This window comes from Ranitomeya imitator, chromosome 6, assembly GCF_032444005.1.
Source record: "Ranitomeya imitator isolate aRanImi1 chromosome 6, aRanImi1.pri, whole genome shotgun sequence".
In the NCBI taxonomy this organism is placed as follows: Eukaryota; Metazoa; Chordata; class Amphibia; order Anura; family Dendrobatidae; genus Ranitomeya; species Ranitomeya imitator.
Window position 1 is genome coordinate 112488373 of NC_091287.1, and position 27529 is coordinate 112515901.

Genomic DNA, 27529 nt, shown 5'->3' on the forward strand with positions numbered 1-27529 from the left:
AAACACACATTATGAATTAAGTATTGTAATGAAATAAATACACATGGGGTTTTAACATCTTTATTGTACTCTCAATCCAACTGACAACCCTTGATCTTCTGAAAAAAAATTGAAAAATAAAAACAATATCCCATATCTGTCCGCCGTACAATCATGTCCCACGATGTAAATCCATCTGAAGGGGTTAAATAATTTTACTACCAGGAGACTGCTAATGCAGCTGCCCCTGGCTGTAAAAACTGGGGAATGAATGGAATGCAGGGGAACGTAGCATCGTAGACTTGAAGTGATGCGCCCCCTGGTGGCATAAACTCATATGAACTCTAGCGTGGGAAAATATTTAGAAAAATTCCCACGCTAGAGTTCATATGAGTTTATGCCACCAGGGGGACGGAGCACCGCAAGTCACTGAAGCTGCTCCCAAATTTTGCACACAGACACTAACATTAGTAGCGAGGAATATGTTAGAAAAAAAAAAAAATAAGGGATATGAAATGGTTTACTGTATGTAAACCATGTCTCATATCCTGTCGGGTTTGATAAGGAGATACGGTAGCAGAAAAGCCGGTAGTTCAATTGCCGGCTTTTGCGATCTAGAGATATATATTTTCACGAATATTTGAGCCCATGGATCCATTCTAAGTCCATTTTGCAAGCCGGCGAGAAAATCTCATACCTTACGGAGGTTGACATGTACAAAATATGCAGCCACACCTTGCCTGCGGATGACATACGGATCACTGTTCAGGGAACATTTCTGCATATTTGGTCTGTAAAAAACAGACCGTATTATTATACGTTGTGTGTGACTCCAGCCTTAGACTGTCTACACCTGCGCTTTCAGTTTATAGTTTAAATGTGAAAAACGGATCCTTCACAAAATGGAAGAAATCTTAAGCATTAGAGCCCCATTTACTAGATCATTCTGGTGTCCGATTTGTGACCAGACTAAAAAGCGCAACTTGTATAAAAGGATACCTTATGACGTCTTACTGAGAATTAAAAGCAAATAAAACTAAGTGACACCATGGAAACATCAATAATGGGCAATTATTTTCTGAACTCCCATAGAAATCGGGCCCACCTCTCCATTCATAGAGCGCTTGGCTCCTTTCCTGAGACAGTTGACATTTCCCTTTGAGACCAAAACTCAGACACCCATAAAAAAAATAAAAAAAAATAAAAAAAAAAGTGCCCATTTTTACAAAAAGACAATCCAAAAAGAAAAGAGTAAAAAAGAAAAAAAAAAAAAAAAGGCGATAGTCACCCCCCAGCAATGTGTAACGTGCTGGAATCAGAGTCTGGCAAGTCACAAGAGCACTGCAGTCAATTGTTAAGGGGGGTCTCCAGTAGTGGAAAAGCCCTTTAGGCTACGTGCCCACGTTGCGGATTTCTCCGCTCAGTTTTTGAAAAATCCACAGGTAAAAAGGCACTGCGCTTTACCTGTGGATTTACTGCGGTTTTTTGTGCAGATTTCGCCTGCGTTTTTACACCTGCGGATTCCTATTGAGGAGCAGGTGTAAAACGCTGCGGAATGCGCACAAAGAATTGACATGCTGCGGAAAATAAACTGCAGCAAATGTGCGCGAAATTTTCCACAGCATGGGCACAGTGGATTTGGTTTTCCATAGGTTTACATGGTACTGTAAACCAAATGGAAAACTGCTGCAAATCCGCAGCAGCCAAATCCACAATGTGTGCACATAGCCTTAAGCATTTTACCTGGATGATGATTGACGCATGAGCACAGAAAAAAAAAAAAAAAAAAAAGTGCATGTCCCAAAAAAACAAAACAAAAAATATCTATGGCAACGCCCAGTTGGGCTTATCATAAATTCCAGAGAAATTTAAAATATAAAAAAAAAAAATTCTATGTACGGTACATGTTACTCAGCGATGCAGCCGCTGCTCCAGGATGTGACAACTGGTTAAAGGTAATCTGTAACCCAAAAAAAAAAAAAAAAAATATTATTGCAGTCCTAATTTTTTATTTTTTTTTCCCACAAGGGAGAGAGATCTTCTATTTATTTGCAGATACTCGTACTGGTAATCTGCAGGTAAATCCTGTTTAGCCAGCTTACTGGACTAGCGGCTACAGGGAAAAAAAATAAGTTGTATTCTCCCTGCAGCTACTAGTTTCCCATCATTGGTGCATTGCAGGGAGCAGACACAGTCACCACTCCCTACACAGCGAGCGCGGCTGTGATCCTGCCTGGTACACCGATTGTCAGCCTGCTCTGCTGTATAGGTTTACAGAGAAGGCTATTAAAGTGCCGGGAGTGAATACAGCCACTCTGTAGTGAGTAGTGACACTAACCACCACTCCATTGCCTGGAAGCGAGAGGCTGCAGGGACAACAACATGCCATATTTACCCTGTAGCCGCTGCTCCAGTAAGGCGTCTACACAGGATTTAATCACAATTCAGCTGCAGATTACCTGTATATCTGCAAGTAAGTAGCATTTATGGACAGGACTTGTCCTCTTTAAACCTGTATTTTCTTCAATTTTTATCATTTAAAATAAGCTACCTAAAATAGGAATACAGACAAAATATCAGGAGTTGCCAGTAGAAATACGCACATAAGGCGCTGACCTTTCCAATGTTTCAAGTCAAATGTCACTAAACAGGCAGGTAATCCTTTTAAAGCACGGAAAAAGCCAGTAACAATATCTTACAATGCCCAACAAACACGGTAATCCCAATCCACACAAGATGATCCTGCTTAACTTCTTTGTGACATTATTTTTAGACACGGGAGATGGCACACCTAGATCACGGACCATGGCAGATATGTACCTCGCGCTTCATTAGAACTGGAAGGCACCGCTGACATCTAGGTAGCAGTGCCAGTAGTGTGCAGCCAATCATGCATTTACCTAATGGATGCTTAGCGGATCGCGTGAACAGGAAATATTGCACCTATGGGGCCATAGAGCGTGCCAACTGTCCCAGAAGGCCTGGACTTTACAAATAAAGTGTCTATTGAGCGGGTACCAGGATACTGCATCACTGGACAGAGGCATAGGAGGCACGGGCGATGCTGGCCTAAAAGAACAGGAAGGAACAGCCAAGTGGCAAAACAATAAATAAATACGACCCCACAAAAAAATGCATATTCATCAATATCCTCCCAAAAGGGCATATCTAAACGTTGACAGGTACCTACATGTTGGCAAGTAAACACTACAGGAAATAAAAGCATTGTGCCAAGATGCATTACTCAGCTAAGTGGCAGGGAAAGGGGGGGGGGGGGGGAAATATTGACAGCGGGTAATACAGCATTGTAAAACAGTAAAATATCTACAGGAGGGGGGCATTAAAGGGTCAACCTCCTGTTCATTTGGATCTCCTTTGATGCTATCCAACCTGTCAAAAGAAAAAAAAAGAAGAAAAAAAAAAAAAAAACACACACACCACTGCCTTCTGGTAACCTGCAGCTAAGAGCAAGATGGGCAACAGTCCAAAACTAGCGTCCCCCAATGCATCTCAATGTTCCTAATATTTGCAGATCTTAAGTACTGTACACAGTGGGGGGACGGGGCAGAAAAAATAAAAATCAATCAGGCATCTTACACCTTTTGGAACGTGAGCATTTTTTCTTAAGATGCCCATACACCTGGGATCTTGTTCAGCCGGTGCCATCTCTGCCAGCCCCCATACACATGAACGCATGGCTGGGGAGGACAAAAACAAAAAAACATCTTGTGCCCAAATGCAAACTGCCCAATCCTTGACTGTTCTAACATCATCTGTTTCGGAGTAAATTGGTGGGTCTAGCAGCCTTTAAGGCCGGCGTCACACACAGCGTAAAACAATACGGTCCGTATATTACGGCCGTAATACGCTGAAAAGTCCCGAAAAAAGTGGTCCGTAGCTCCTCCGTAGGCAGGGTGTGTCAGCGTTTTTTGCACATGGCATCCTCCGTATGTAATCCGTATGGCATCCGTACTGCGTGGTTTTCTCGCAGGCTAGCAAAACCAACATACCGCTATAGAAGTGATCCATGTGTCCCAAAAAGAAAAGAAAAGAAAATATATATATATATATATATATATATATATATATATATATATATATATATGTCAGTGAGACACATATATGTATATATATATATTAATATTTATTCCAGCGCTAGACAGCTTGAGAGCCGGTAATTCAATTACCGGCTTTTTCCTTCTCCTTCCTAAAACCCGACATGATTTGAGACATGGTTCACATACAGTAAACCATGTCTTCTCTCCATTTTTTTTGCAGATTCCACACTACTAATGTCAGTAGTGTGTATCTGCAAAATTTGGCCGTTCTAGCTCTTAAAATAAAGGGTTAAATGGCGGAAAAAATTGGCGTGGGCTCCCGCGCAATTTTCTCCGCCAGAGTAGTAAAGCCAGTGACTGAGGGCAAATATTAATAGCCTGGAGAGGGTCCACGGTTATTGGCCCCCCCCCCTGGCTAAAAATATCTGCCCCCAGCCACCCCAGAAAAGGCACATCTGGAAGATGCGCCTATTCTGGCACTTGGCCACTCTCTTCCCATTCCCGTGTAGCGGTGGGATATGGGGTAATGAAGGGTTAATGCCACCTTGCTATTGTAAGGTGACATTAAGCCTAATTAATAATGGAGAGGCGTCAATTATGACACCTATCCATTATTAATCCAATACTAGTAAAGGGTTAAATAAAACACAAACACATTTTTTAAAATTATTTTAATGAAATAAAAACAATGGTTGTTGCAGTATTTTATTCAACGCCCAATCCAGTCACTGAAGACCCTCGTTCTGTGAGTAAAAAAACATAATAAACCAACAATATACTTACCCTCCGCAGATCTGTAACGTCCAACGATGTAAATCCTTCTGAAGGGGTTAAAACATTTTGCAGCAAGGTGCTGTGCTAATGCAGGCTGCTCCTCGCTGCAAAACCCCAGGGAATGAGGCTAAAAATAGATCAATGATCTATATTTAGCTTCATTTGCGGTGAGGCGCCCTCTGCTGGCTGTTCATAGATCGTGGGAAATTACCTAGAAAGCCAGGGAGCTTTCTAGGTAATTTCCCACGATCTATGAACAGCCAGCAGAGGGCGCCTCACCGCAAATGAAGCTAAATATAGATCATTGATCTATTTTTAGCCTCATTCCCTGGGGTTTTGCAGCGAGGAGCAGCCTGCATTAGCACAGCTCCTTGCTGCAAAATGTTTTAACCCCTTCAGAAGGATTTACATCGTTGGACGTTACAGATCTGCGGAGGGTAAGTATATTGTTGGTTTATTATGTTTTTTTACTCACAGAACGAGGGTCTTCAGTGACTGGATTGGGCGTTGAATAAAATACTGCAACAACCATTGTTTTTATTTCATTAAAATAATTTTAAAAAATGTGTTTGTGTTTTATTTAACCCTTTACTAGTATTGGATTAATAATGGATAGGTGTCATAATTGACGCCTCTCCATTATTAATTAGGCTTAATGTCACCTTACAATAGCAAGGTGGCATTAACCCTTCATTACCCCATATCCCACCGCTACACGGGAATGGGAAGAGAGTGGCCAAGTGCCAGAATAGGCGCATCTTCCAGATGTGCCTTTTCTGGGGTGGCTGGGGGCAGATATTTTTAGCCGGGGGGGGCCAATAACCGTGGACCCTCTCCAGGCTATTAATATCTGCCCTCAGTCACTGGCTTTACTACTCTGGCGGAGAAAATTGCGCGGGAGCCCACGCCAATTATTTCCGCCATTTAACCCTTTATTTTAAGAGCTAGAACGGCCAAATTTTGCAGATACACACTACTGACATTAGTAGTGTGGAATCTGCAAAAAAAATGGAGAGAAGACATGGTTTACTGTATGTAAACCATGTCTCAAATCATGTCGGGTTTTAGGAAGGAGAAGGAAAAAGCCGGTAATTGAATTACCGGCTTTCAAGCTGTCTAGCGCTGGAATAAATATTAATATATATACATATATGTGTCTCACTGACATATATATATATATATATATATATACCTATTCTATGTGTACACATTTATTCTACCTATTCTACTGTAAGCTGTCAGTGTGATTTTACTGTACACCGCACTGAATTACCGGCTTTTCTCTCTAACAGCGCTGCGTATTTCTCGCAAGTCACACTGCTTGTCCGTGTGTAATCCGTATTTTTCACGCTTCCATAGACTTTCATTGGCGTATTTCTTGCGCAGTACGGTGACAAACGCAGCATGCTGCGATTTTGTACGGCCGTAGAAAGCCGTATAATACTGATCAGTAAAATACAGCAAATAGGAGCAGGGGCATAGAGAATAATTGTGCCGTATTTTTTGCGAGTTTTACGGACGTAGATTCTGCGCTCTTACGTCCGTAAAACTCGCATGTGTGACGGCGGCCTAATCCTAAAGTTATAGGGGGCTTTTTATATCATTCCAGACCCGGTCTGATACATCCATGCCTACCAGAAGTGCCATAGGGCAGTATGGATATGCACACAGGACATTTGCAGCGTATTCCAGTATAAGGTCTGGTTCACGTACATGATTTTTTAGCACATGCTCTATGCATGTTTTTCACAGATAGAACACGTTCCCAATATAGTTCATAGGGCTGTTCAGTAGTCCGGGTCTACAGCATATAGTCTGGAATTAAAAAAAATAAATAAATAAAATCCCCAATGCAAGTCAATGTCAAAGATTGTATTCTAGCACTTTCCATTTTTTCACCAACTTTCATAAGAGAAGCCTAAGAACGATCCACCAGGTTCTCTTTTTGCATAAGGCTACTTTCACACTAGTGTTGTTTTCACCTCCCATAGGGGTGCAGCCGCATATTCATTACTGTAATAAGCGGCACCACGTGACCGCTCATACAAGAAGAGCTGCGACGCTGAGAGGATGCAAGCGCCGAGGGAGCTGGGTAAGTATTTTAATGCCAGCAGGCGGGCGCACAGGGGGTGGGAGGTGGCAGATTACCGGCAACTTTATTTTAAAAAAAAAATAAATAAATTTCTTCTTTCCAGCGAACGCTGCTGGAGAGAAGAAATGAATGGAGGCTTCAGCACCAGATGCAGGGGACAGCGCTTAACTGTAGTGCTGTCTCCTGCACGGTGCGTGTGGTACCCAGTTGGCACACGGATGCCACACTGATGTGCCACGTGAGCACACGGATAACTCCGGTACCGAATTTTCCGGTACCGGAATTATCTGGACGTGTGAGACTGGCCTAAAACACTGCAACACTTGTATGTGAAATGTTCTACTGAAGTCTACTGGGGAGGGGGTACGTGCATGAAAAAAAGTAAACAAAACACAGGTTGGGTGAGGCCTCATTCAGATATCAGTTATTCATGTACAGGATCTCTGCAAAAACCATGCAACCATTAGGCTATGCTCACACGTTGCGTTTTTTTATGCAATGGCAGTAAGAGACTTGCAAAAAAAAAAAAAAAACAGGTTTTGCTTAGTTCTTGGTGTGTTTTTTTGCTGTGTTTATGACCTGGTACATTTGTCTCTTGGGCATGCTGATAAAGCTTAGTGCATCAAAAAAATCTGATTCTATTTGATCAGATTTTGGCACTAAAAACGCAGCAAAAACTGATACCTGCATTTTTGCAGCTTTTTTCACCCATTGAAAGCAATAGGTGGTGCAAACAACACTGAAGGAAGCGACATGCTGCACTGTGCAAAAACCATGCAAAGCACTAAATCCTTAGAACAAAAAAACAACAACGTGCGTGTGAGATTTCTGAAGTCCCAGACTTTGCTGGTACTGTAAGACGCTGTGAAAGATCTTAGTTGATCGAAACGCGTTGCTTATACCTTTCTTTTTCGCTGCCTATGCATCCATGATGTACAAGGATTCTTTGATGACTATGAAGTTTTAACTTGGAAAATAAAGACTGAATTTTAAGGAGCTGGAACTACCACTTCATTCCATATATTGTATCTACTGTAAAACGCAGCTGAAAATTTGCATTCAAAAAAACGCAGCAATAATGCAAAGCGTAAATATAGCCTGAGGCTAGGTGCCCATATTGCGGATTTCTGTGCAGATTTTTCCGCTCAGTTTTTGAAAAATCCGCAGATAAGGCTGCCGTCACACTAGCAGTATTTGGTCAGTATTTTACATCAGTATCTGTAAGCCAAAACCAGGAGTGGGTGATAAATGCAGAAGTGGTGCATATGTTTCTATTATACTTTTCCTCTAATTGTTCCACTCCTGGTTTTGGCTTACAAATACTGATGTAAAATGCTGACCAAATACTGATAGTGTGACGGCAGCCTGAAATGCACTGCGTTTTACCTGCGGATTTCCAGTGTTTATGCAGATTTCACCTGCATTTTAATACCTGCGGATTCCTATTGAGGAACAGGTGTAAAACGCTGTGGAATCCGCACAAAGAATTGACATGCTGCGGAAAATAAAACGCAGCGTTTCCGCACGGTATTTCCCGCAGCATGGGGACTGTGGATTTTGTTTTCCATAGGTTTACATAATACTGTAAACTGCATGGAAAACTGCTCCGAATCTGCAACGTGTGCACATAGCCTTATAGTCTATTGAGAGGAAAACGAAGAAACCTCCCGTGATCCAAATAAAATAATGGACGCCTCTTATTGAATAGTCCACAAGGACACAGAGTGTAGATATGCTATACATTTCATCATGATGGAAGAAGGATGTATAATCCCCAGCATATCTGCACTGCCTTGTTCATATTGGTTGTTGATTATTCAATAAAGCCATCGATTATTTTGGACGGTGGGAGCTGGAGGTTTCCTAGTTTTCTTCCCATTACACACCGTGAGGTCTGTGCCCTTGGTGGTGAGTGAGCTGGACTTTTCTTCTCCATTACAGTCTATGGTGTTGTGCTCATGTCTGAGTTCTTGGACAATGTCTGCAAAAAAAAAAAAAAATGGGTTGGTGTTTGAGTTTATGGAGAGGGTTTCCAGGGGCGTAATGACTGAGCCCTTGCAGGAAGAGGGTTGGCCGACAAACTGTTTAAGGTGGATGTGCATTCAAGGACCCATATTCAGCCAAAATTTACTTCGGTGCAAAAATCCGCGGGGTCCCTGTACAACAATACATGCAGCCAGCCAATCAGAGGCCAGCATGCAAGTTATCGGTGGCGCAAAGCCAGAATATCATGTCTCGCCCATAGCAGACACACCAAAGTCAGCTGCCATCTTCTGCGCTAAAGAGGACGACATGTGTCATGGGAGCGGGGGAAGGTGAGAATAATGGTTTGGGGTCTTTTATGTTTTGGAGATCAGCGGCAGAACGGGAAACATTATTTGTGATGAGTAGTGTTGAGAATTCCGATAATGAACTATCGGGTATCGACCGATATTCGCTGTATAGGAGTTCCCATACTTTTAGAATATCGAATACTGGAATCGGAAGTTCCCATAATGCAATGAGCCAGTTTCATTTTATTCAGCCAATGAGGATCCTAAGAAGTGTGGGCACATCCTGTTAGGCATGTTAACTAATGGCATGGCTGTGATTGGCTGCTGAAATGATGTCATGATGCACTATAAATGGTGTGGGCGGCGACTGCGTGTGTGTGCGGGCGGTGTCTGTGCGAAACAGTCAGGGGTCTGTGCGTGTGGGCAGGCATCGCCCGATGGGACTGCAAGTCCCATCAAGCTATGCCTGCTACAATGACAGTGATTGACACATTAGCCAATGATGGGACAGCAGTAGTCCCATTATCCGGCTAATGTGTTGAATGTAAAAAAAAAAAAAAAAAAAAAAAAAAAACAAACACATACATACTACATACAGTACATATAACAGAGTACATACTCACCATAACTTGTCATTTTGATCCCCGAAGCAAGTGTCACCTGTAAAAAAAAAAATATTAAAACAAAAACAATATACTCCCTGATCCACGAGTGTCCCATGACGATCTCCCGTGGAGAGCAGCAGCAGCTGATGCGACCGCTCTCTAGGGGCTCCAGGAAAACAATGATGGCAAGAAGGTATCCTTCCGCACTGTATTCCTCCGCCACTGTAAAAAAAAAAAAAAAAAAAAAAAAAAAAAAATAGTCCCTAGTCTCACTTTTGGCACTGCTGTGTGAGGAAGTTCCCACGCAGCAATTGCAATAAAGTGAGACCAGTGAACTACAGTAACCTCTCAGTGATGCACTGCAGGAGCCATTGTCTCCTGTCAGTGTGTCACTGAGGGTCCTATAGAACAGTGACATCACCCGATGTCACTGTTCTATAGAGGAGATCATCGTGGGACACTCATTATTAATGGGACTGCGTCGGACAGGGAGTATACGGTTTATTATTTTACGTTTTTTGCAGGCGCTGAACTATGGTAAGTATGGTTAAATTAAGAATAATAAAATACTTTTTTCTGGCTGTCTTTATTTTGTTTTTAACTCTTTCACTACTCTAGGATTAATAATGGATAGGTGTCTTATTGACGCCTCTCCATTATTAACCCGGCTTAATGTCACCTTACAATAGCAAGGTGACATTAACCCCTTATTACCCCAAATCCCACCGCTACTCAGGAGTAGGAAGAGAGGGGCTAAGTACGCCATTTCTGGGGAGGCTGCGGCTGGTATTTGTAGGTCCGATATCCATGGCCCCTCTCTAGGCTATGAATATCAGCCCGCAGCTGTCTGCGTAGCCCTTATGGCTATAAAATATAGGGGGACCATACGTCTCTTTTTTTTGGGGGGGGGGGGGGTCCCCCTATTTTAATAGCCAGTAAAGGCTACGCAGACAACTGTGGGCTGATATTCATAGCCTGGGAGGGGCCATGGGTATTACCTGCCCCTTCCCAGGCTACAAATATTGGCCCCCCGGCCGTCGGCTTTCCCCCCTCTGTCGCAGAAAATTGGGCGGGAGGCCACGCCATTTTTTTTCCCGTTTTATTTTTCTTTATGTTCATTAATCAACATCGGCCTATCTATGGATACATCTATCTATAGATATATCTATAGATACACAGATGTTTCTATCCATATATCTATCTAGCTAATTTCACACATCAAGTTTTTGTCAGGCACATTCCGGCGAGTTTTGAAGAAAAAAAAAAAAAACATCCTTTTTTTTCTGCTGGATCCGTTTTTTCTCAGAGTTGTATTAGCGTCGGATTGCGCCTTATGGCCACACGTTTCATCCGATTTTTGCCGGATCCGTCAAAAAAGCTGTTCCCGCCTGACGGAAAACGCATACAGAGGAATGGTTTTTCTGTCCGGTGAAAAAAAAAAAAAAAAAAAAAAAAAACGCACAGCGACGGATCCAGCAAAAAAAAAAAAAATTAAGAAACTAAGATGTGAAATGATGAATCCGGCCTCCGAATCCGTTTTCTCATGCATGTTGCCATTCAAATCATGCACATTTTCCGTTTATTTATTTCCAAAAACTGCATCAAAACCGTGCAAAAACTACATCATAACTGCACCAAAAACTACATCAAAACTGCACCAGTTTTTGATGCAGTTTTTAGGGTATGTGCACACATTGCAGATTTGCCTGCGGATTCTTCCGCAGCGGATTTGTGAAAAACGCAGGTAAAAGGCACTGCGTTTTTTTACCTGCAGAATTACCGTGGTTTTTGTGTGGATTCCACTGCGGTTTTACACCTGCGGTTTTCTATTATGGAGCAGGTGTAAAACCGCTGCGGATTCCGCACAAAGAATTGACATGCTGCGGAATGTAAACCACTGCGTTTCCGCACGTATTTTTCCGCAGCATGTGCACTGCTGATTCCGTTTCCCATGGGTTTACATTGTACTGTAAATGCATGGGAAACTGCTGCGGACCCGCAGCGTGTGAACATAGCCTTATGCAGTTTTTGGTGCGGTTATGATGCAGTTTTTGGAAATAAATAAACGGAAAATGTGCATGATTTGAATGGAAACATGAATGAAAAAAACGGATTCGGAGGCCGGATTCATCATTTCACATCTTAGTTTCATACGTTTTTCGCCGGATCTGTCGCTGTGCGTTTTTTCACCCGACAGAAAAACCGTTCCTCTGTATGCGTTTTCCATCCGGTGGAAACAGCTTTTTTGACGGATCCGGCAAAAAAACGGATGAACCGTCGGCAAAAAACGGATGAAACGTGTGGCCATCAGGCGCTAATACAACTCTGAGAAAAAACGGATCCAGCAGAAAAAAAAAACTGATCTTTTTTTTCAAAACTCGCCGCATTGTGCCTGACGGCAAAAACCTGATATGTGAAATTAGCCAGATAGATATATGGATAGAAACATCTGTGTATCTATAGATAGATATATCCATAGATAGGCCGATGTTGATTAATGAACATAAAGAGAAAAAAAAAAAAAAACGGAAAAAAAATTGCGTGGGCTTCCGCGCAATTTTCTGCGACAGAGGGGGAAAGCTGACGGCCAGGGGCCAATATTTGTAGCCTTGGAAGGGGCAGGTAATACCCATGGCCCCTCCCAGGCTATGAATATCAGCCCACAGCTGTCTGCATAGCCTTTACTGGCTATTAAAATAGGGGGACCCCCCAAGAAAAACAAAAGACGTGGGGTCCCCCTATATTTTATAGCCAGAAAGGCTACGCAGACAGCTGCGGGTTGATATTCATAGCCTAGAGAGGGGCCATGGATATCGGACCTACAAATACCAGCCGCCAGCCACCCCAGAAATGGCACATCTTTAAGATGCGCCAATTCCGGCATATAGCCCCTCTCTTCCCACCCCCGTGTAGCGGTGGGATATGGGGTAATAAGGGGTTAATGTCACATTAAGGGGGTTAATGTGACATTAAGCCTGGTTAATAATGGAGAGGCGTCAATAAGACGCCTATCCATTATTAATCCTAGAGTAGTGAAAGAGTTAAAAACAAAATAAAGACAGCCAGAAAAAAGTATTTTATTATTCTTAATTTAACCATACTTACCATAGTTCAGCGCCTGCAAAAAACGTAAAATAATAAACCGTATACTACCTGTCCGCCGCAGTCCAATTAATAATGAGTGTCCCATGATGATCTCCTCTATAGAACAGTGACATCGGGTGATGTCACTGCTCTATAGGACCTCCAGTGACACACTGACAGGAGACAATGGCTCCTGCAGTGCATCACTGAGAGGTTACTGTAGTTCACTGGTCTCACATTATGGCAATTGCTGCGTGGGAACTTTCTTACACAGCAGTGCCAAAAGTGATACTAGGGACTATTTTTTACAGTGGCGGAGGAATACAGTGTGGAAGGATACCTCCCTCCCGTCATTGTATTCCTGGAGCCCCTAGAGAGCGGTCGCATCAGCTGATGCTGCTCTCCACGGGAGATCGTCGTGGGACACTCGTGGATTTCTGCGGATCAGAGAGTATATTGTTTGTTTGTTATTTTAATATTTTTTACTGGTGACACTGGCTTCAGGGATCAAAGTGACAAGTGATGGTGAGTATGTAATCTATGGTATATGTACTGCATGTAATGTATGTAGGTATGTTTGTGGGTTTTTTTTTTTTTTTTTACATTCAACACATTAGCTGGATGATGTGACTACTACTGTCCCATCATTGGCTAATGTGTCAATCACTGTCATTGTAGCAGGCATAGCCCGATGGAACTTGTAGTCCCATCTGATGATGCCTACACACACACACACACAAAGACCCCCGACAGGCCCGCACAGATTCCCCTCACACTCTCCCCCTCCCGAACTGGATGTGCCCGCACTACACAGGCTCTTCATTGGGTGGTTCATGTGTCAATCACAAGCATTGTGCAAAAAAAAAAAAAAAATTACGCACTTCCGATTTCTGATTTCCAATCACATTCAAAGATCGGAATCGGGATTCGGAATTCCGATCATAGTGAAAATTGGTATAATTCCGATTTCACATGATTGGATCGAGCAACCCTAGTGTGGTTCCATCCGTATCCAGCTAGATTGCTTGCAAACCTCCCCCAATACATTCTACATTATTCTTAGTTGTTTTCCTTCATGTAGAAATAACCTACAAGGAAAGAAAGGGTTTATTTTAATTCAGATATTTGTGTCCCATTGACTTGCATTGGTTTCCGGTATCAGAATCGGCGATATCCGATATTTTTTGGGTATCGGTCTGATCCAATCCGATATCGGAAGGTATCGCTCAACACTAGTGATGAGTGAACGTGCTCGGATAAGGTCTTGTCCAACCATGCTCTGGTGCTAACCAAGTGTCTTCGGCATGATCGAAAAATATGGTCAACTCCCCGCGGCTGCATGCGCTGCGACTGTCCGACAGCCTCGTGGACTCAAACATACATATATTTTTTTTTTAACACGATGAAGACTCTCGGTTAGCACCCAAGCACGCTTGTTTCACACCGTGTCCGAGCACGCCTGCTCCTCAGTAATTACAGGATGGGCCCAGATGGAGGACATTATTGCTGGATAGGGAGCGGGGATACAGTACCAGGTCTTTAACCCCTTTCTGCCATTAGACGTACTATTGCGTCCATGTGGGGTGGGCTTTACTTCCCAAGGACGCAATAGTACGTCATATGCGATCGGCAGCGCTCACGGGGGGAGCGCCGCCGATCGCGGCCGGGTGTCAGCTGTTTATCGCAGCTGACATCCGGCACTATGTGCCAGGAGCGGTCACGGACCGCCCCCGGCACATTAACCCCCGGCACACCGCGATCAAAGATGATCGCGATGTGCCGGCGGTACAGGGAAGCACCGCGCAGGGAGGGGGCTCCCTGCGGGCTTCCCTGAGCCCCCCGCAGCAACACGATGTGATCGCGTTGCTGCGAGGGTCTCACCTCCCTCCCTGCTCCCTCCAGCCCCGGATCCAAGATGGCCGCGGATCCGGGTCCTGCAGGGAGGGAGGTGGCTTCACAGAGCCTGCTCAGAGCAGGCACTGTGAAGCAGCCTGCACTCCTATCAGATCAGTGATCTGACAGAGTGCTGTGCAAACTGTCAGATCACTGATCTGTGATGTCCCCCCCTGGGACAAAGTAAAAAAGTAAAAAAAAAAAAATTTCAAATGTGTAAAAAAAATAAAAAAAAATATTCCAAAATAATGAAAAAAAAAAAAAAATATTATTCCCATAAATACATTTCTTTATCTAAATAAAAAAAAAAAAACAATAAAAGTACACATATTTAGTATCGCCGCGTCTGTAACGGCCCGACCTATAAAACTGGCCCACTAGTTAACCCCTTCAGTAAACACCGTAAGAAAAAAAAAAAAAAAAAACGAGGCAAAAAACAACGCTTTATTATCATACCGCCGAACAAAAAGTGGAATAACACGCGATCAAAAAGACAGATATAACTAACCATGGTACCGCTGAAAGCGTCATCTTGTCCCGCAAAAAACGAGCCGCCATACAGCATCATCAGCAAAAAAATAAAAAAGTTATAGTCCTTAGAATAAAGTGATGCAAAAATAATTATTTTTTCTATAAAATAGTTTTTATCGTATAAAAGCGCCAAAACATAAAAAAATGATATAAATGAGGTATCGCTGTAATCGTACTGACCCGAAGAATAAAACTGCTTCATCAATTTTACCAAACGCGGAACGGTATAAACGCCTCCCCCAAAAGAAATTCATGAATAGCTGGTTTTTGGTCATTCTGCCTCACAAAAATCGGAATAAAAAGCGATTAAAAAATGTCACGTGCCCGAAAATGTTACCAATAAAAACATCAACTCGTCCCGCAAAAAACAAGACCTCACATGACTCTGTGGACCAAAATATAGAAAAATTATAGCTCTCAAAATGTGGTAACGCAAAAAATATTTTTTGCAATAAAAAGCGTCTTTCAGTGTGTGACGGCTGCCAATCATAAAAATCCGCTAGAAAACCCGCTATAAAAGTAAATCAAACCCCCCTTCATCACCCCCTTAGTTAGGGAAAAATTTAAAAAATGTATTTATTTCCATTTTCCCATTAGGGCTAGGGTTAGAGTTAGGGCTAGGGTTAGGGCTAGGGCTAGGGTTAGGGCTAGGGTTAGGGCTAGGGCTAGGGTTAGGGCTAGGGTTAGGGCTAGGGTTAGGGCTAGGGCTAGGGCTAGGGTTAGGGCTAGGGTTAGGGCTAGGGTTAGGGCTAGGGTTAGGGCTAGGGTTAGGGTTAGGGTTAGGATTAGGGTTAGGGCTAGGGCTAGGGCTACAGTTTGGGTTGGGGCTAAAGTTACAGTTAGGGTTTAGATTACATTTACGGTTGGGAATAGGGTTGGGATTAGGGTTAGGGGTGTGTCAGGGTTAGAGGCGTGGTTAGGGTTACTGTTGGGATTAGGGTTAGGGGTGTGTTTGGATTAGGGTTTCAGTTATAATTGGGGGGTTTCCACTGTTTAGGCACATCAGGGGCTCTCCAAACGCGACATGGCGTCCGATCTCAATTCCAGCCAATTCTGCGTTGAAAAAGTAAAACAGTGCTTCTTCCCTTCCGAGCTCTCCCGTGTGCCCAAACAGGGGTTTACCCCAACATATGGGGTATCAGCGTACTCAGGACAAATAGGACAACAACTTTTGGGGTCCAATTTCTCCTGTTACCCTTGGGAAAATACAAAACTCGGGGCTAAAACATATTTTTTGTGGGAAAAAAAAAGATTTTTTATTTTCACGGCTCTGCGTTATAAACTGTAGTGAAACACTTGGGGGTTCAAAGTTCTCACAACACATCTAGATTAGTTCCCTGGGGGGTCTAGTTTCCAATATGGGGTCACTTGTGGGGGGTTTCTACTGTTTAGGTACATTAGGGGTTCTGCAAACGCAATGTGACGTCTGCAGACCATTCCATCTAAGTCTGCATTCCAAATGGCGCTCCTTCCCTTCCGAGCTCTGCCATGCGCTCAAACGGTGGTTTCCCCCAACATACGGGGTATCAGCGTACTCAGGACAAATTGGAAAACAACTTTTGGGGTCGAATTTCTCCTCTTACCCTCGGGAAAATACAAAACTGGGGGCTAAAAAATAATTTTGGGGGGAAAGATTTTTTTTTTTTAATTTTCACGGCTCTGCGTTACAAACTGTAGTGAAACACTTGGGGGTTCAAAGCTATCACAACACATCTAGATGAGTTCCTTAGGGGGTCTACTTTCCAAAATGGTGTCACTTGTGGGGGGTTTCTACTGTTTAGGTACATTAGGGGCTCTGCAAACGCAATGTGACACCTGCAGACCATTCCATCTAAGTCTGCATTCAAATGGCACTCCTTCCCTTCTGAGCCCTCCCATGTGCCCAAACAGTGGTTCCCCCCACATATGGTGTATCATCGCACTCAGGACAAATTGGGCAACAAATTTTGGGGTCCAATTTCTCCTGTTACCCTCAGGAAAATACAAAACTGGGGGCTAAAAAAATAATTTTTGTGGGAAAAAAAATTTGTTTTATTTTTACGGCTCTGCATTATAAACTTCTGTGAAGCACTTGGTGGGTCAAAGTGCTCACCACACCTCTAGATAAGTTCCTTAGGGGGTCTACTTTCCAAAATGGTGTCACTTGTGGGGGGTTTCAATGTTTAGGCACATCAGTGGCTCTTCAAACGCAACATGAGGTTCCATTTCAATTCCTGTCAATTTTGCATTGAAAAGTCAAACGGCGCTCCTTCCCTTCCGAGCTCTCCCATCCGCCCAAACAGTGGTTTACCCCCACATATGGGCTATCAGCGTACTCAGGACAAATTGTACAACAACTTTTGGGGTCCAATTTCTTCTCTTACCCTTGGGAAAATAAAAAATTGGGGGCGAAAAGATAATTTTTGTGAAAAAATATGATTTTTTATTTTTACGGTTCTACATTATAAACTTCTGTGAAGCACTTGTTGGGTCAAAGTGCTCACCACACCTCTAGATAAGTTCCTTAGGGGGTCTACTTTCCAAAATGGTGTCACTTGTGGGGGGTTTCAATGTTTAGCCACATCAGGGGCTCTCCAAACGAAACATGGCGTCCCATCTCAATTCCAGTCAATTTTGCATTGAAAGTCAAATGGCACTCCTTCGCTTCCGAGCTCTGCCATGCGCCCAAACAGTGGTTTACCCCCACATGTGGGGTATTGGCATACTCAGGACAAATTGTACAACAATGTTTGGGGTCCATTTTCTCCTGTTACCCTTGGTAAAATAAAACAAATTGGAGCTGAATTAAATTTTTTGTGAAAAAAAGTTAAATGTTCATTTTTATTTAAACATTCAAAAAATTCCTGTGAAGCACCAGAAGGGTTAATAAACTTCTTGAATATGGTTTTGAGCACCTTGAGGGGTGTAGTTTTTAGAATGGTGTCACACTTGGGTATTTTCTATCATATAGACCCCTCAAAATGACTTCAAATGAGATGTGGTCCCTAAAATAAAATGGTGTTGTAGAAATGAGAAATTGCTGGTCAACTTTTAACCCTTATAACTCCCTAACAAAAAAAAATTTTGTTTCCAAAATTGTGCTGATGTAAAGTAGACATGTGGGAAATGTTATTTATTAAGTATTTTGTGTGACATATCTCTGTGATTTAATTGCATAAAAATTCAAAGTTGGAAAATTGCGAAATTTTCATAATTTTCGCCAAATTTCCGTTTTTTTCACAAATAAACGCAGGTACTATCAAATAATTTTTACCATTGTCATGAAGTACAATATGTCACGAGAAAACAATGTCAGAATCACCAGGATCCATTGAAGCGTTCCAGAGTTATAACCTCATAAAGGGACAGTGGTCAGAATTGTAAAAATTGGCCCGGTCATTAACGTGCAAACCACCCTTGGGGGTAAAGGGGTTAAAGGGCACCTGTCACCCCGAAATTCGCGGGTGAGGTAAGCCCACCGGCATCAGGGGCTTATCTGCAGCATTCTGTAATGCTGTAGATAAGCCCCCGATGTTACCTGAAAGAGGAGAAAAAGACGTTAGATTATACTCACCCAGGGGCGGTCCCGCTGCTGGTCAGGTCAGATGGGCGTCTCCGGTCCGCTGCGGCGCCTCCTATCTTCTTTCCATGACGTCCTCTTCTGATCTTCAGCCACGGCTCCGGCGCAGGCGTACTTTGCTCTGCCCTGTTGAGGGCAGACAAAGTACTGCAGTGCGCAGGCGCCGAGCCTCTGACCTTTCCGGCGCCTGCGCACTGCAGTACTATCCTCTGCCCTCAACAGGGCAGAGCAAAGTACGCCTGCGCCGGAGCCGTGGCTGAAGACCAGAAGAGGACGTCATGGAAAGAAGATAGGAGGCGCCGCAGCGGACCGGAGACGCACATCTGACCTGACCAGCAGCGGGACCGCCCCTGGGTGAGTATAATCTAACGTCTTTTTCTCCTCTTTCAGGTAACATCGGGGGCTTATCTACAGCATTACAGAATGCTGCAGATAAGCCCCTGATGCCGGTGGGCTTACCTCACCCGCGAATTTCGGGGTGACAGGTTCCCTTTAAGATTTAGGCTATGTGCACACGTTGCAGATTATTTGCGGTTTTTCAGCGTTTTTGAGCTATAAAACGCCATAAAACCGCAAATAATCTGCATACATTAAGCATCCTATCATTTTTAATGAAATCCGCAACTTCTGTGCACATGATGTGCGTTTTTCCGCATGAAAAACGCATTGTGGAAAAATAATGAACCTGCTCATTAATTTTGCGTTTTTTTTTTTTCGCGGTTTTCCCACTGTCTAATGCATTGGGAAATGTCCGGAAAAAAACGAGCAAAAAACGCATGCGGTTTTCTTGCGGAAATCTGGCAGAAATGTCCGGATTTTCACAGGAATTTTCTGCATGAATTCCTGAACGTGTGCACATAGCCTTAGAAGGCCACAAGGGCCCGTACATGTGACCTACACGCAGGTCCAAAGGCTGTATCGGGGCCCACCAAACTCTAGACATGACACTGGTAATCTCCATTTACTTCTATGGGAGTCATGGAAAGCGTGTAGCTCAGCAGCACTCAGAGCTGGGTCGCAGTTATTCCTATTTTTAACCTGATTCTGAGGCCCAGGACACCCCACAACTGATGAACATTAATGGGGTGTGGTGAGGCTGGTAGAGACCCTCCTGCATCTGTGACCCACTCCAGCTAAGATCAAGATGGCACAGGTACAGACAGTGCGGCTTCTGTATACGGCATCCCCACAGCTACTGAGCAGATTGGGAGACATGACACTGTACCGAATACACAGCAGTGCCACTGCCGAGGGCGGCACACTGAGGGGGCACAACACTGAGCCTGGGGGCAGCAGGGGCCGGACGGGGCGGCTCTTCCGTGTGACTCATTTCCACCAGAGAGGAGACGCTGGACGGAGTCACCGGTGAGGAGGAGGAAACCCCGCGCACCCACGTGCTCCCCGCCGCCTGTGACGTGCAGAGCAGCCCCGGGCACCAGTCCGCGGCAGAGCTGTGGAGTACAGGACGCCTCACATGCGCTGCTGTATCACACTGCCCAGCCCCGAGGGCATATGGTTACTGTGCCCACCATGGACCACATGATGCCAGTCTAGGGAGCCACCACATGTACCAATGCCACACTGCCAGCAGCGGTACATTACTGCCCATGTACGCTGGGGAACCATCACTGGTGCCAGCCTGACACAGTATATAACATCTAAACAATGCTTGTGACATAACATACAGGTGATAAACACATTATGCCAGTATACAGTAATCGCAGAAGTACCACAAAGTGCCAACACAGAGTATAGACTAGTGTCCATGTGCCACACCGTGAAAGTATACACTAGCACCCATGTTAGTGGCCACATAGCGCCACTACACACCGGCGCCCACGTACCATGTCGTGCCATCATACATACAAATATAATAAAATATGTACCATATAATGCCAGTATATTAGTGTTCATGTACCACGCAGCGTGCCAGTGTTACTGTACCCATGTACCAAGCAGCGCACCCATTTGTTACTGTACTCGTGTACCACAGTGCCTGTATTACTGTACCCATGTGCCCGTAACAATACCCGTGTGCCATGCAGTGCCCCTGTACCACACATTGCCCATGTTACTGTACCCATGTGCCACGCAGCGCCTGTGTGTTACTGTACCCATGTGCCACGCAGCGCCCCTGTGTTACAGTGCCCATGTGCCACCCAGCCCATTTTATGGTACCCATGTACCACTCAGTGCCCGTGTTACAATGTCCATGTGCCTCTCAGCACCCCGTGTTAATGTACCCACGTGATACTGTATCCATGTGCCTCTGTGTACCAAGCAGTGCCTGTGTTACTGTACCCGTGTGCCAAGTAGTGCCCATGTGCGACGCAGCGCCCCTATGTTAAAGTGCCCATTTTACAGTACATTTTACAGCGCCCCTGTGTACCACGCAGTGCTCGTGTTACTGTGCCCATGTACCACACAGTGCCCATGTTACTGCACCCAAGTGCCTCTGTTACAGTGCCACGCAGCACCCGTGTTAGGCTATGTGCACACGTTGCAGATTTACTGTGGATCCGCAGCGTTTTTTTCCGCGCAGAAACGTTGCAGATCTGCAGAGTGATTTATAGTACAATGTACATCAATAGGAAAAAAAAAAATGCTGCGCTACTGGTGCGAAAAAATCCACATGGAAAACGCAGCGGATTGAAAGGAGCAGATCACTTTTGTGTGGATCTGCACCCTTCCATTATAGAAATCCGCAGAGGCAAAAAAAACCACATGAAATCCGCAACAAAAACGCATCAAATCTGCACCTGTGATTTCTGCCAGGAGATGCAGATTTTGTGCAGAAAATTCTGCACCCAAATCTGCAACGTGAGCATATAGCCTTACAGTGCCCATGTGCCACAGTGCCCATGTTACTGTACCCATGTGCCACAGCGCCCATGTACATTTACAGTGCCCGTGTGACACTGCCCATTTTATGGTATCCATGTACCAGTGCCCGTGTGCCACGCAGCGCCCCTGTAGTTAGTGCCAGTGTGCCCATTTCACACTGCCCGTACCACACAGTGCCCATGTTACAGTGCCTCGCAGCACCCGTGTTACTGTACCCGTGTGCCCCATACCACACAGGACCCATGTAACAGTGCCTGTGTTACAGTGCCCCTGTGTTACTGTATCCGTGTTCTTATGTGTACCACACAGTGCCTGTGTGGCACACAGCGCCCCTATGTTACAGTGCACGTGTGCCCCTATACCACAGTGCCCATACCCATGTACCACAGTACCCCTGTGTTAATGTGCCCCTGTGTACCAAGCAGTGCCCATGTTACTGTACCCAAGTGCCTGTGTTACAGTGCCCATGTGCCTCACAGCACCCGTGTTACTGTACCTGTGTGCCTCTGTTAGTGCCCGTGTGCCATGCAGCACCCGTGTTACAGTGCCCGCGTGCCACAGTGCCCATATTACTGTAGCCATGTACCACAGTGCCCATGTTACTGTAGCCTTGTGCCATGCAGCACCCTTGTAGTTAGTGCCCGTGTGACACGCAGCACCCCTGTACAGCTACAGTGCCCGTGTGTCACGCAGTGCCCCTGTACAGTTACAGTCCCCATGTGTCACGCAGCACCCGTGTTAGTGCCTGTGTGCCCCTATTCCACACTGCCCATGTTCCACACAGTGCCCCTGTGTTACAGTGCCCGTGTGCTATGCACCGCCCGTTACTGTACTCGTGTGCCACACAGTGCTTCTGTGTAACTGTACCCGTGTGCCACACAGCACCCGTTACTGTACCCATGTGCTATAAAAAGAAAGAAATGTCCAGCTTCACCGAGTCTGTAAAAAAGCGATTTCTTTATTAACAAACTTTAAACATGGAGGATACAGACTTCAGCATCATTTGATGTCATGATTAAGGAAGCTTAGTCTCCAGAAACGCGTTGAGATTCTTACCCATATGGTTGTGCTGAAGTCTGTATCCTCCATGTTTAAAGTTTGTTAATAAAGTAATCGCCTTTTTACGGACTCGGTGAAGCTGGACATTTCTTTCTTTTTTTGGATCTTGCACGCCTGGACACAGTGGGTCCGTGCTCCCGAGGTTTGGTTGCTGAATCACGGGTGAGCTGGTTTATGTTCCTTCTTACCCATGTGCTATGCAGTGCCCCTGTGTTACTGTACCCATATCCCATGCAGCGCCCGTTACTGTACCCCTGTACCACGCAGTGCCCCTCTGTTACTGTACCCCTGTACCATGCAGTGCCCGTGTGTTACTGTGCCCCAGTACCACGCAGTGCCCCTCTGTTACTGTACCCCTGTATCACGCAGTGCCCGTGTTACTGTACCCCTGTACCATGCAGTGCCCCTGTACCCCTGTACCACGCAGTGCCCCTCTGTTACTGTACCCCTGTACCATGCAGTGCCCGTGTGTTACTGTGCCCCTGTACCACGCAGTGCCCCTGTGTTACTGTACCCATATCCCATGCAGCGCCCATTACTGTGCCCCAGTACCACGCAGTGCCCCTCTGTTACTGTACCCCTGTATCACGCAGTGCCCGTGTTACTGTACCCCTGTACCACGCAGTGCCCCTGTTACTATACCCCTGTACCCCGCAGTGCCCCTGTACCCCTGTACCACGCAGTGCCCGTGTTACTGTACCCCGCAGTGCCCCTGTACCCCTGTACCCCGCAGTGCCCCTGTACCCCGCAGTGCCCCTGTACCCCTGTACCACACAGTGCCCCTGTACCCCGCAGTGCCCCTGTACCCCTGTACCACACAGTGCCCCTGTTACTGTACCCGTACACAGAGAGCAGTTGACCGGGCATGCGGTACCCCAGAGACCGGGGCAGCAGAGACAATGAGACGCGTCTGGTACCGTGGTGAGCAGCGGTCTCATCTGTTCCCCGGCGCGGTCCTCGTCCATGGCTCCCGGGATGATGCACACTGTCCAGGAGCTGTGCACGTGTCCCCGCCGGGCGCTCCCGGTGCTCACAACATGGGGTGTCCTCACAATCCCCGGGCCGCTGTCGGGTCTTTATCTGAGCGCTGTGCCGTTGTGTCGGTCCTCCCTCTTCCGCCCCCCGTCCCGCCCACACTCTGTCTCCCGGCAGCTCCATTGGCCGGGCCTCCTCTCCCCGGTGTCGGCCTCCCTTCCCCCTCCGCGCTTTGTGCTTTCTCCCTTGAGGTTCCCTCCTGCACTGGCTGCTGATGGTGGGGGCGCCATTATTCTCCTGGCCGAGGTGCCGGTACCATCCCGCCCTGTGCCAGTGAGCGGTCAGCGGTCCTGTAGCGCCTCACACACCGCAGCGCTGCACGCCCTCTGCGGCCACATCTGTCGCCAGTGGCATCCGTGAGCCCTTCCTGCCAGCGCACGGCAGCCACCTATAGAGTCACTGTGAGGGGCAGACATGAGTCAATGGTCTCATGGCCGCCGTCATAGACACCGGAGATCTCCACGGAAGAGCTTAGCTCGGTCCTTATACGATGTGATGCTGCTGCTGCTCTCGGTCAGGCAGCACACGGATCGGTGACGGCCTTTGTTCGGCCATCAGGTGAGTACCTCAATTGGCCACTAGATGTCAGCACAAGTCACAGAGTCCAGAAAATAGTTTTACATTTCCAAATAAAGATATTAAAGGGGTTGTCCAGGCCTGTGGCTGAGGTCTGCAGTCTCTGTGTGTGGAGGCTGGGGACTCTGATGTCTGGAGTGGGCAAGTGTGTGACCACAAATATGCAATTCGCATACCTGCGGTCACATGTCGACTAGACCTGCACAACCTTGTTTAATGCAAGTGCATTGTGTCATGGCAGACATGTCTACTTGGAATGTGGTCTCGTGTCCTCCCGCTCCTGTCACGGGAGAATTCAGACCCTCACCACTTGCACTGTGAGGAGTCACAGGTCTGCAGTCACTTGACATATTAACACTTATGTTTACAGCTTGTTGCCTAGGAGACCGACCACCACTGCTGTTTAGCTTGTAAGGCCGGCGTCACACTTGCGAGTTTTACGGACGTAAGAGCGCAGAAACTACGTCCGTAAAACTCGCATAAAATACGGCACAATTATTCTCTATGCCCCTACTCCTATCTGCCGTATTAAACTGATCAGTATTATACGGCTTTCTACGGCCGTACAAAATCGCAGCATGCTGCGTTTGTCACCGTATTGCGCAAATAAAACGTTAATGAAAGTCTATGGAAGCCCCAAAAATACGGATCACACACGGACCAGCAGCGTGACTTGCGAGAAATACGCAGCGCTGTTAGAGAGAAAAGCCGGCAATTCAGTGCGGTGTACAGTAAAATCACACTGACAGCTTACATTAGAATAGGTAGAATAAATGTGTACACATAGAATAGGTATATATATATGTCAGTGAGACACATATATATATATTAATATTTCATACAGCGCGATATAGCAGGAAGCCGGTAATTCAATTACCGGCTTTTGCTTTCTCCTTCCTAAACCCGACATGATATGAGACCTGGTTTACATACAGTAAACCATCTCATATCACCTTTTTTTGGCATATTCCACACTACTAATGTTAGTAGTGTGTATGTGCAAAATTTGGCCGTTCTAGCTAGTAAATTAAAGGGTTAAATGGCGGAAAAAATTGGCGTGGGCTCCCGCACAATTTTCTCCGCCAGAGTAGTAAAGCCAGTGACTGAGGGCAGATATTAATAGCCTGGAGAGGGTCCATGGTTATTGGCCCCCCCCCTGGCTAAAAACATCTGCCCCCAGCCACCCCAGAAAAGGCATATCTGGAAGATGCGTCTATTCTGGCACTTGGCCACTCTCTTCCCATTCCCGTGTAGCGGTGGGATATGGGGTAATGAAGGGTTAATGCCACCTTGCTATTGTAAGGTGACATTAAGCCAAATTAATAATGGAGAGGCGTCAATTATGACACCTATCCATTATTAATCCAATACTAGTAAAGGGTTAAAAAAAAAACACAAACACATTCTTAAAAATTAATTTAATGAAAAAAACACAAAGGTTGTTGTATTAATTTATTCTACTCTCAATCCACTCACTGAAGACCCTCGATCTGTAAATCAAAAAAAAAAAAATAAACCAAGAATATACATACCTTCCGAGAATCTGTAAGGTCCAACGATGTAAATCCATCTGAAGGGGTTAAAATATTTTGCAGCCACGAGCTTTGCTAATGCAACGTTGCTCATGTCTGCAAAACCCCGGAGAATGTAGGTAAAGTAGGTCAATGACCTATGTAACGCCCAGGAGACCGGGATACCCAGCACCGGACCAATGGGGTCTGTCTCTTGAGGGGGATGTCACGGGTGGCTTGACCCGGTGCTGTGGCCTCAGGCAATGCACAGTGTAAGGGGTATCATGAGGGGACAGGCACTTACTTGATCAGCAGCAGGTTCTCCCAGCGGTGACGATCCCGATCCTGGATAGATGGCTATTGTCCAAATGAAAGACTGAGGCACTGAAACGTTTAACCAGTTTACTTTATCATAAAAGGATTTACAACCAGTCCTGTCACCGGAGTCTGTATGGGAACTCTGAGTTACTTTGACCCTGCCGGGGTCTTCGCCTCTTATTGTGCGCAATTTCTGTGTGGCTCTGCTGCTGTATGTGAACTGGCTGCCGGCCCAATCTGTCCCCTCCGGGTCCTGGTTCGACGGGCAACCCGAGTCCTTTTATCGGTTTACCCCCTCTGGGAGTACCGCTGAACTCTGTGTCTGTTGCTGCGTCCGGCCCTAGTGAAGCTGATATCACCTCACGTTTTTCCGGTTGCTGTATTGTATATAATGAATACAGCCACGGATCCGGTATCCGTCTTTGCGCCTGTTCTGGGTAGTGATTAATGCTACCCGGTTCTCACAATGTCCTTTTTCTCTGTCCCTCTTCTCCTCAGGCCGGTGATTTAGGCCTGGTAACAGTCACAGGGCTGTTAGAGATTCAACTGTATGACCTCTCACTATCAGCTCCTTGGCCCAACTGCCATTTCTTCTCTCAGACCAGAATGGATCAAGGGGAGTCTCTGGAGCTCCCCCTTCTGGCTGGAGGTGGTAGTGCAGTCTTGCTATTTTAGTATTTGTACTTACTGTCAGTAACTATTTTTGTGGCAAATACCCCTAGGGGTGCCACATTCCCCCTTAGTTAAGAACAGTACTCCGGGACTGTGGGACAATAACATTTTGAAATAACAATTAATATGTACAGAGTCTTAAAAATGAAAAGTTACAAAAACCACTCAAGGAAACAAAAATAGAGTTCTGTAAAAAGTCACTTCAAATAGCGTCCATTAATACAGTTCTATCCTTGAAGGTATTAGGAACGGCACTGTACTTAGTGTCCAGGAATTTAGTTCCATTTTTCCAACGGAGTTATCAATATAAAGTCTAAAGAAAGTTCAAAAAGAGCAAAAAACAAAGTTCAAAAAGCAGTCTTTCCGGAGCTTTGATTTAGTGCCTCCGGGCTGATAAAAAGTTCAAGAATATGCAATAAGTTCATACAGACAAGTCTCTGTAGGCACTGGGCTTAAACGTTGCAGACTGATAACAATGACTATACTACATTTTCTGTTTAACTATATACGGCATAACATATATACAATTCACATTATGAGCTTTATAGTTGGTAATCTGCATACCTGGCCGGTAATTGACCCTGGGTACTACGCTGTGATCTACGTAATAGCGGTGTCTCTTCATGTGGTGTACTACTGTCTACTGCGGATGTAGTATCTGCCCGC

The 27529-nt window shown here is 45.3% G+C and overlaps 1 protein-coding gene across 2 annotated transcripts in view; it reads right to left on the reverse strand.

The window, feature by feature from the left end:
• The window catches only part of SLC4A7 (solute carrier family 4 member 7), a 176740-nt gene extending 152879 nt beyond the window's left edge, over positions 1-23861 (reverse strand). For both annotated transcript variants that reach the window (XM_069730008.1, XM_069730010.1), the window contains exon 1: positions 23669-23861. In XM_069730008.1, coding sequence (XP_069586109.1) covers positions 23669-23716 — 48 coding nt within the window. In that variant the 5' untranslated portion in view covers positions 23717-23861. The remainder of the gene's footprint in view (positions 1-23668) is intronic.
• Between the last annotated feature and the right edge of the window lie 3668 nt (positions 23862-27529).